We start from the raw sequence: 8,261 nt of genomic DNA, 5'->3' as shown, positions 1-8,261 counted from the left end.
CAATTCATGAGAGCCCATATTTAATGGAGAATACTTTTCTTTTGGTGGATCTTCCGACAGATAACGAAAGCCCAACAAGCTACTTGTGTCTTTTTGACTTGTTCTGTTACCTCGCTCTCTTTCTCTCGCCCTCAAATTCTCTAATCATCGAGCTCCCAAAACTTCGCATTCCTCAGGTTTGTGTCTTATCTCAAAGTAGATCGTCTTAGTATGAATAAATAAAAATCGCTTTAGACACTTTTACCTGGATTATTCGAGAGATATATTCTTTGTTCTCAACTGTTTGAGATTGTGAATCGAAATGTATTGTGATGATTACGTAATTCAGTTTTTGACAAATTGGAATTGGTTGATGATGATAATTTAATCTGATTACTGTTTATCACACTTTGGTTGACATTTTATACACCAAAAGAAAAACAAAAATAAACTTGCTTTAGCTTTCACATGTCCTGAAAGTTGATTAGTTTATCCTTATTGCAGAGTAGATAAAATGGCAACAGCATCAAGATTCCAAGCATTTTTGAACAGTCCGGTTGGCCCTAAAACAACCCATTTCTGGGGTCCTATCGCCAACTGGGGCTTTGTTGCTGCTGTATGCTTTCTCTTTCCCATCTTCCTCTTTTCTTATGATCCAATGGCATTCCTCCATTCACTCATCGTCTTTGAATTTTACTTCCCACAACAATAGGGTTTGGTGGATATGCAAAAGCCTCCGGAAATGATTTCTGGAAACATGTCCTCAGGTATCTTATTATGAAGGCCTCCCTTATATTATGCAAGCATTATTAATTATGCTAAATCTCTCTCATGCTGGCATTTGTTTTTGTTACAGCCATGTGTATTTACTCTGCATTGTTCATGAGATTTGCCTGGATGGTGCAACCACGCAACTATCTCCTACTTGCCTGCCATGCTTCCAATGAGACTGTTCAGCTCTACCAGCTCTCTCGTTGGGCTAGAGCCCAGGGGTAATTTCTATATACCTCAGAGAAACCATATATATTCGTGTCTAGATGCACTACTCGGAAACAAGTTTGCTTATAGGATTACTGTTTTATAGATGAAGCTAGTATGTTTTTATGCAATTGCTTCCACAATTTAGCCCTTTTCCCGTTTTTTTCTAGCTTATTCTGAAATCCTTTAAACGTGCTTGATGACAGGTATCTATCCTCCACGAAAGTAGAGGAGAAATCGTCTCAGTAAGCCTAAACGATGAATGAAAGGGTTTCTTTAACGCTGCAAGCATTTGTTCTTGGGAATTACTGATATCTCTATCCATTTGATTTTCCTTTGAAACGTGTTTGTCTTGTCTCCCCAAGCTATATGGTTGCTTTACTTGTTGGATCCTTCGGTGACATTATCTCTTTTCTTTCATAAGTAACCACTTGTAATAAAACTTGAGAGATGTTGGTGGCAGTCCACATTTCCTGTTACTCCAACACAAATTGCTAATGAACAAGAGACGACTTAGCCAAGTTGAGAGTGCTACTTGAGTTTTGGATCTTTCTCCAAGCACATGATTTGACATGAGTCGAAAACACAGACACGAACGCAAATGAACAAACTTTTATCTTTCAAACCGTATCCAATTTCTTGCAGTTTAAATCACATAGAAATTTATCATCAAAATCAAAGTATAGCAAAGGTCCCTCTAGCTACTTCCTCCAGAGACAAAAGACTAACTGATCTGTTTTGCTTTGTTTATTTTGCAAAGCTTGATAGGTACTGTGTAAAGCTCATACTGCATCAATTAATGTTTGCTTGGGGACGCTTTATTACATGAAATGAAACCTGTCTTAAGCAGAAACTACGGAATTTTGATTCATAATCCTCTCAGAATTTGAAAACCATTTGCTCTGTGAATCCGAGTTCCTTGAGTATTCCCTTAACCTGCAGTGAAACAAACCAACGTAACAATTAGACATGAAGAGCTCGATCGAACGGTTTAACTAGTTTTTAGGTTTCACGTAAAAGATATTGCCAAGATAAGATGTTGACGAATTGGAACAAACCTCTCCTTGTGACCAGTCTGGAGCTTTGCCTCCGGATACATGCTCCATCATCCCAGGAGGACCACACACCTGAAATAACAATAAATAATACCACGTTAATTAATAGCGAATGCTTTGCTCCTATCCACAACTTCTTTTTCAGCAAATCAAATCCGTAAACATCCTAATTCTCGATTTCTTAAGAAACATTGTCTGTTATGATGAAAACTGATATAAAACATCTCCATACTCCAAAATCAAAAGGAAAAAGCTCACTAACTAAATTAATGTACTGTCATATATTTAAGCAGAAGAATATTACATAGCACACAAGGGAAGAAGCGATGGAATTATATTGTAGAAACATTTTCTTTTAAAAAAACAAGAAATGGTTCTGAAGGTTGTAAGGTAACTTACGAGGATAAGTGTATCGTCAGCAGGAAGAGGTAAGCCTTTCAGAGCCATATCCTTTGAAACGTAACCTACTCCTCCTTTCCAATTTTTAGTAGGATTGTCAACAGTATAGAATACCTGTCCATTTTAAACATTTCATTTTTTTAATAAGAGAAGTGGTGTATGCTAGTAAAATAAGCAATTGAAGAAATCAAAGAGGATTCTACCTTCAGGTTTGGGTGGTTTGCCTGAAGTGCATCGAGCTTTTGCTTTAGAAGTATATCATCCGGAGAAACATTGGCATAGAGTAGTGTTATCTGTGCACACAAAATTGTACATCTCCATGTTAGGATTCTTTTGTGTGAGAACTTGGTTTTCAAATGAGCAGTAAAGGATGATAACAGTTTTAAGATCTGGGTAAAGAAACCACCATCTGGAATACGTAGAAGTTCAGCTATTTGTATGGATAGATTACATACTTCAATATGGGGTCTATAAATGCTCATTTTTGAGAGAAAAATAAGGTAAGAATAAACTGGTCACCTTCGTGTTGTCCTCAGGATTCTTCACAATGGTATCGATCACCTGAAGCATTGGAGTAATCCCACTTCCACCAGCAATCTACAAGTTATATGAAAAAATGGATACAAACACACAAAATTACCAGTCAGAATTTATTTGTCATTACTTTGACTTGTATCCATGAAAAGAACCTAAATTTCTACGGACTAGTGCAGTCCATATCTCAAAGTTCAACTTTCACATATGTTTTCTCCGGCTTTCAATTTTCATAAATAAAACAGATTGTATGTAAGAAACCTTCAATAAACTTGGTTGTAATAAGGGAACACAGGTTTATACCATGCCAATATGTTTCTTCATATTAGGCGAATATTTGAACTTCTCAATGGGTCTACAAGAAACAAAAGGTAGAAATAGTTAAACATCATATAAATTAAAGAACTATCAACAACCGTAGTAAGTAAATGCTGAAAGTCAAGAAATTATACCCTTTCACTTCCAACACATCCCCCGGTTTTAAGCTGGCAAAATGCTGACTCATTTTTCCATCTGGGTATACCTGCAAAAGGCAGTGAACAAATCATAACAAAATCACCACAAATCGAAAAAATCAGATCAATCATAACACAGTCAGTTATTTATGCTAGAAAAAGTACCAAAAGCAGAGAGATGCACATGAATATTAGAGAACACTCATACCGTCATACCTTAATCAGTAGATCGAAATAGCCCTTAGCCTCTGGGTCTGATATAGGAGTGTAACTGACAAACAAAAGATAAACATGATTAATAGAAGACCCACGTACATAAGCACAATTATTTCCAAGATAACATGCGATATTGAGTAATCTTAAAACCACCAAAAAGTGATTTTTTCAACAACTAGGCTAATAGATTCTCTAACTTAATAAGAAGAATGGTTGTCTGGACAGGAAAAAGAAAAACAATGCAAAGCTGGTGAGAAGTTTTTAGCTGAACTTACGGTCTAACGACATATTTCGTTTTCCCTTCAGCATTATAGCCTAAAGGAGCCCTGTACAAAGAAAAATGAAACAGGTTAGAACTACCACTCTAGCTGAGAAAATTTCCCAAATTGTCAGCAAAAAAATTGTTTTGCTATAAAGTTGTACCTTGTGAGGAGACAAGAAGCAACATGCAGACCCAAATTAGCTGAGGGGTCAAATGAGAACCTAGAATTCAAGGCAAAATAAATACAAGAGAACCAAAGTTAAACCACTTGGATTTTTTTTACCAACAATGATTTCATAATGCCTGCCACATATGCAGTATAGGGATACAAACTACTTAATACATGTTGAAAATAACACAAGAAAGGATGAGAAACAAACAAGCATTCACCAGCTAGTTAGTTATCCATACCACCCCTCCCTAGTCCAACAATTATTTGCCAATATGTGTATATTTACGAAAATATATTAGTAAGTAAAGCAAAAACCTGAACAACTTGGTGTTGTGGCTAACAGTAGCAGTGTCTTGGAGCTTGAACTCGAGCCATTTGTCAGGGTTCAGAGCTGAAACCAGTCGGAAAATAACAACATAAGAAAAAAAAGAAGAAGTGTATGGAGGAGCCCGACGCAAAAAAGGAAAATAAAACATAAAAAATCTGATCAAAATCAGTTGTAGGTAAAAACGTTTCGGAGATTAAAGTCATGTTCGTTTGATTGCCGCAGTTTTCGACATCGGCGTCAGCGTCGGCATCTGCGTCAGTTTCAATGAAAATAGTTGTTGTTCTTTTCGTAGACTTCAATGCCGACGCCGAAGCAATTTTAATCGCAGACGCAAATATTTTCAGCAATTGACGCGAGGACGCAGCGTTTAGACGCAGACGCAGTACCGGCGTCAATGAAACGAACAAAAGTTTATTAAAAAAATTGAAGCCGACGCAGATAGCTGCGTCAACCAAACTAACAGCACTTAAGAGTAAAAAAGAGAGCACCTGTTTTGGGTCCAGTCTCTTCCTTAGCTTGATCCAGATACGCCTGTGAGATCCACAAACGAGAGTCAGCAATCACTAACAAACACACACGAATTTTATTAACCGATACGACAGCGTTTTCAGTATCTGAATAAATGTGATATACAAACAAAATCTATATTGAACAAAGTACAAAGATAAATGAATCAAACCAGCTCGGAAAAGAAAAGCTCACCAGATTGTTGCCGGAGGTGAGGTAGTAACAGGAGAATCCGCCGGAAAGTGCCGCGATCGCGCCGGCGGAGAATCGGAAAGTACCATGACCAGATTTGATTTGCGATCGGAGTGCGGCGGGGAATGCGATCGGAGCTGACCTAGCGAGTCGTCGGAAGAAGGAGGTCGCCATCGTTGGTTCAGATCTCGGAGGAGAATAACAAAGGTAGTAGCGCAATGGGAGGGGTTTAGAACCTTGTGAGTGAGAGACCAGACCTGAAGATTGAAAGTGCATTTGATACGAACACTTAGGATGAAGATGGGCCCAGTTGGGCTTCTTCTTACGTTTATGTTTAGTTTATTATTTAAGCCCAAGCCCAATTACTATTTGCTATATGTAAACTACAAAGTACTCTCTGCTTCTCTTCTTCCTTCGCTCTTCCTCTTTTCTCCCCTTAATTTCTGTCACACCATCATTAACACCACTTTCTCAGATTCAGCTAAGAGACCGTTCTTAACTTTTCTTAATTTTTTTAAAAAAAACTAAGAACCGTCTCTTCAATAAAAGATATAAGAACCGTCTCTTAGTTGAAAAATGTAAAAAACAAAAAAAAACAAAAATATTAAATTATAAGTTAAAAACTCCGGCTAAGAGACCGGAGTTAATCGTGTCTTTACTAATCAGGTGAACTCTAATCACAACGGTGGAATTCTGAAACAAAACCCTATCAAGATGATTCTTGATAAAAAAAAAATTATACATAAATCAATAAACTCTCCATAAACACATTATTAATAAAAGGCCTTCTATTTATATAAATACAGTAGTTTTTTTCTTATTGATTGTTGTATAATAGCTAAATGAAAAGAAATTAAAAACTAAAGCAAAGATTATAACACAGCTTAAGTTTTCAAGTCTTTACGCAAAGATTAGTTCAGATTAAGCATCAAAGCTATAACAATCATCAAAGTGGTAACTCTTTAGCTACAAACTCGAGAGAGAGACACTAGCTTGTGGTTTTGAGTGAACATTGCCAGAGCCCTGATCTACCCACGTTGAGATCAGGTGGTGAGCAATGGCAAATGGCCCCGGGATGAACATAGGAGCGAGCTCGCCGCTTTCCACATTGAAATCAGTTGTTAGACTCTTGCTTTTCTCCACACCTTTACAGATTTGCTCTATCTTTGAAGCCGCTGTTCTTTGCGCCTTCCTGTATTCTGCAAAGGTCAGTGCTTTCTTCACATCTTCTCTGCTGTGCCATTGAGCATCTGCGCAAAAAAACATGATGAATGTTAAGAAACTCTTGGGATTTTCCAAAAGGAGTTGAAGTTACTCTTACCTTCTAACTCTTCCTTGTCTACGTTTATGTCAAGAGTCTTGGCGAAAGCAAAGAACCCCAACATCAGTTGGCACGGCATGCTACTTGGTCCCACTGCAATTTAAGACAATCATCATCGTGAAAAAAGCTTTTCTAAAGCATTTTTGGCATTGGAAACAAAAGTTCCTAACAAGTAAATGTTACATAAGTGAGAGTATTGACTATTGACGCTAGTGGAAGTTAAGAAACCACAAACGAAGAGAATCAAACACATAAACATGACACAAGACTAGATTTTTAAATCTTTCAAAGAAAAAATAAGGTTGTAAACTTGTAATCAATATATAGGTAACCCTCAATTTCTATCTGCCTGACAAGTAAAATTGCTCATCAATATGACACTTCAGGATGCTGCATTAGCTAACGATACTCTGTAGACCACAAGCTAACAAAGGCAAGCTAGATGATATAACTAGTACACCAACAACTATATTATAATAACAAGTCAATTTACCAGGCCAAGGCTGAGAGCTGTGGTAGACAACGTCTCCTACTTCAATGCCTGTCTCTTCCCATGTTTCTCGCCTCACAGCCTCTTCTAAGCTTTCCCCTGGCTAGCAAGAAGCAGCATAGATAATAGTATATTAGTATACATAGTACATACAATAGAGATGGCTTAGCAGTAAAGAGTTTTCATACCTCAATAAATCCAGCTAAACAACTCCACATCCTGGGTACATATCTAGATTGTCTGCTTAAAAGCGCGCGATCATTCTCTTGATTAATAACTAACATTATAACCACCTGGTAAAGTGAAATCAATCAGCCAGAAGTTCTGCAAAGCAACTCATGCTTTTTAGGATAAACATATACCGGGTCAACCCGGGGATAAACCCGCTTTCCGCAAGCCTTGTTTGAACATTGCTTTCTCCTTCCTGCTTCCTTTGGAACATTTGTACCTCCACAAGACCCACAGAATCTTGATACATTGTGCCACTCAAGCAATGCCCTGGCCTGCCACAGAAACAAGACAGCTTAAGCATATGATAAAAGATGATGAAATGCACTTTAAAAGAGAGCAGCTCACATACATGTCCTGCAATAGCCAACTCATCCATAGCGCGCTGATCCACCCAATCAGCAGCCACCATCAAAGTCCTCAGCTCGACGAAACAAAGCTTCCTACTTTCCAACACCGAAACGACGCCGTCCTCTTCTTCAGACACATCAACAGCCCAACACACCAAATCTTCCTCCACCTTGGGTCCTAAATACACAAGCGAGTCCTCGTCCATATCAACCCCGCGGCTCGCCAGCATACCCTTGCAATCAGACAAGCTGATCCACCCCAGGTGCCAGATAGGCGTCGTGGTGGAAGCGTCTCCGCCGCCGCTGGAGAACACCAGCGGGCGGCCTTTGCTGAAGGGAAGGACTTTGAAATCAGGGGAAGGCGCGGGGTGGTTTGGGATTAGCGGGATCAGGACTTTGAGGGATTCGAAGGCGGAGGAAGGTGAGAAGGTGTCGGTGGATTTTGGGGTTTTTGATTTCAAGGGGTTGCCTGCGTAGGCGTGAGTTCTTAGGTTCGTTGACATTGTAAGAGATGAGAGTGTTGTTCGTCGGAATAGGTGGAGAGTTACGGATCTGGAGAGTGTGAGGTACGAAGAAGAAGAAGAGAGGAAGAGAGCAAGCATCTCTGTTTTTTTTTTTACTTCACCATTGTTTCGCGCTTGATGATCATGTTAGAGAGAGAGCTCAAGTGGAGTGAGAAAGTGGAAACGATGATTCAGACAAGTCTTGTCCGAACACGTGTTGAGTTATGTCGCGCACACGTGTCAAATTATGTCGCGCACATTTTTTTTTTTCTGATCGAAGTCGCGCACATTT

General features: G+C 38.8%; 3 protein-coding genes across 6 annotated transcripts; 1 reads left to right on the top strand and 2 right to left on the bottom strand.

Annotated features, from left to right (window-relative positions):
* The first annotated feature begins 6 nt into the window (after positions 1–6).
* LOC103856420 (mitochondrial pyruvate carrier 1) lies at positions 7–1,478 on the top strand. Of its 3 annotated transcripts, none has more exons than XM_033288750.1 (5): positions 7–180; positions 486–595; positions 692–746; positions 836–971; positions 1,164–1,436. In XM_033288750.1, the coding sequence occupies exons 1-5, from the start codon at positions 24–26 to the stop codon at positions 1,204–1,206; spliced, it is 501 nt and encodes a 166-aa protein (XP_033144641.1). In that variant the 5' UTR covers positions 7–23; the 3' UTR covers positions 1,207–1,436. The 3 variants fall into 3 exon arrangements, with proteins under 3 accessions (XP_033144641.1, XP_009131772.1, XP_009131773.1); XM_009133524.3 differs by having other exon boundaries at positions 50–176; positions 484–595; positions 1,164–1,478; XM_009133525.2 differs by having other exon boundaries at positions 55–176; positions 489–595.
* Positions 1,479–1,559: 81 nt separating this feature from the next.
* LOC103856419 (NADH-cytochrome b5 reductase-like protein) lies at positions 1,560–5,349 on the bottom strand. 2 transcript variants are annotated; one of them, XM_033288740.1, is made up of 13 exons: positions 5,081–5,349; positions 4,847–4,909; positions 4,366–4,523; positions 4,040–4,099; positions 3,892–3,942; positions 3,617–3,671; positions 3,398–3,468; positions 3,249–3,300; positions 2,931–3,008; positions 2,615–2,704; positions 2,412–2,525; positions 2,016–2,084; positions 1,560–1,893 (listed from the first exon to the last, which is right to left on the bottom strand). In XM_033288740.1, the coding sequence occupies exons 1-13, from the start codon at positions 5,249–5,251 to the stop codon at positions 1,837–1,839; spliced, it is 1,089 nt and encodes a 362-aa protein (XP_033144631.1). In that variant the 5' UTR covers positions 5,252–5,349; the 3' UTR covers positions 1,560–1,836. The 2 variants fall into 2 exon arrangements, with proteins under 2 accessions (XP_033144631.1, XP_009131771.1); XM_009133523.3 differs by having other exon boundaries at positions 4,366–4,441; positions 4,867–4,909; positions 5,081–5,347.
* Positions 5,350–5,820: 471 nt separating this feature from the next.
* Positions 5,821–8,187, bottom strand: LOC103856418 (nudix hydrolase 19, chloroplastic). Its single transcript, XM_009133522.3, has 6 exons — positions 7,469–8,187; positions 7,251–7,391; positions 7,077–7,181; positions 6,892–6,991; positions 6,399–6,491; positions 5,821–6,327 (listed from the first exon to the last, which is right to left on the bottom strand). The coding sequence occupies exons 1-6, from the start codon at positions 8,066–8,068 to the stop codon at positions 6,044–6,046; spliced, it is 1,323 nt and encodes a 440-aa protein (XP_009131770.1). The 5' UTR covers positions 8,069–8,187; the 3' UTR covers positions 5,821–6,043.
* Between the last annotated feature and the right edge of the window lie 74 nt (positions 8,188–8,261).

The sequence above is a fragment of the Brassica rapa genome, chromosome A03 (genome assembly GCF_000309985.2).
Source record: "Brassica rapa cultivar Chiifu-401-42 chromosome A03, CAAS_Brap_v3.01, whole genome shotgun sequence".
NCBI classification, from domain to species: domain Eukaryota; kingdom Viridiplantae; phylum Streptophyta; class Magnoliopsida; order Brassicales; family Brassicaceae; genus Brassica; species Brassica rapa.
Note: the sequence above shows the minus strand (reverse complement) of the source record. Positions and strands in the feature narration are given on the sequence as shown.

Bases quoted from the DNA above. Each gene is read 5' to 3' on its own strand.
- LOC103856420 (XM_033288750.1), top strand. From the start codon at position 24: ATGGAGAATACTTTTCTTTTGGTGGATCTTCCGACAGATAACGAAAGC. The intron at 596-691 runs GTATGCTTTCTC...CCACAACAATAG, and splicing joins ACTGGGGCTTTGTTGCTGCT to GGTTTGGTGGATATGCAAAA. The intron at 972-1,163 runs GTAATTTCTATA...GCTTGATGACAG, and splicing joins CGTTGGGCTAGAGCCCAGGG to GTATCTATCCTCCACGAAAG.
- LOC103856418 (XM_009133522.3), bottom strand. From the start codon at position 8,068: ATGCTTGCTCTCTTCCTCTCTTCTTCTTCTTCGTACCTCACACTCTCC. The intron at 7,182-7,250 runs GTATATGTTTAT...TCACTTTACCAG, and splicing joins TTTATCCCCGGGTTGACCCG to GTGGTTATAATGTTAGTTAT. The intron at 6,328-6,398 runs GTAAGAGTAACT...TTTTTTGCGCAG, and splicing joins AGACAAGGAAGAGTTAGAAG to ATGCTCAATGGCACAGCAGA.
- LOC103856419 (XM_033288740.1), bottom strand. From the start codon at position 5,251: ATGGCGACCTCCTTCTTCCGACGACTCGCTAGGTCAGCTCCGATCGCA. The intron at 3,943-4,039 runs GTACAACTTTAT...TTCTTTGTACAG, and splicing joins GCTTCTTGTCTCCTCACAAG to GGCTCCTTTAGGCTATAATG. The intron at 2,705-2,930 runs GTGACCAGTTTA...TTGTGTGCACAG, and splicing joins ATCCTGAGGACAACACGAAG to ATAACACTACTCTATGCCAA.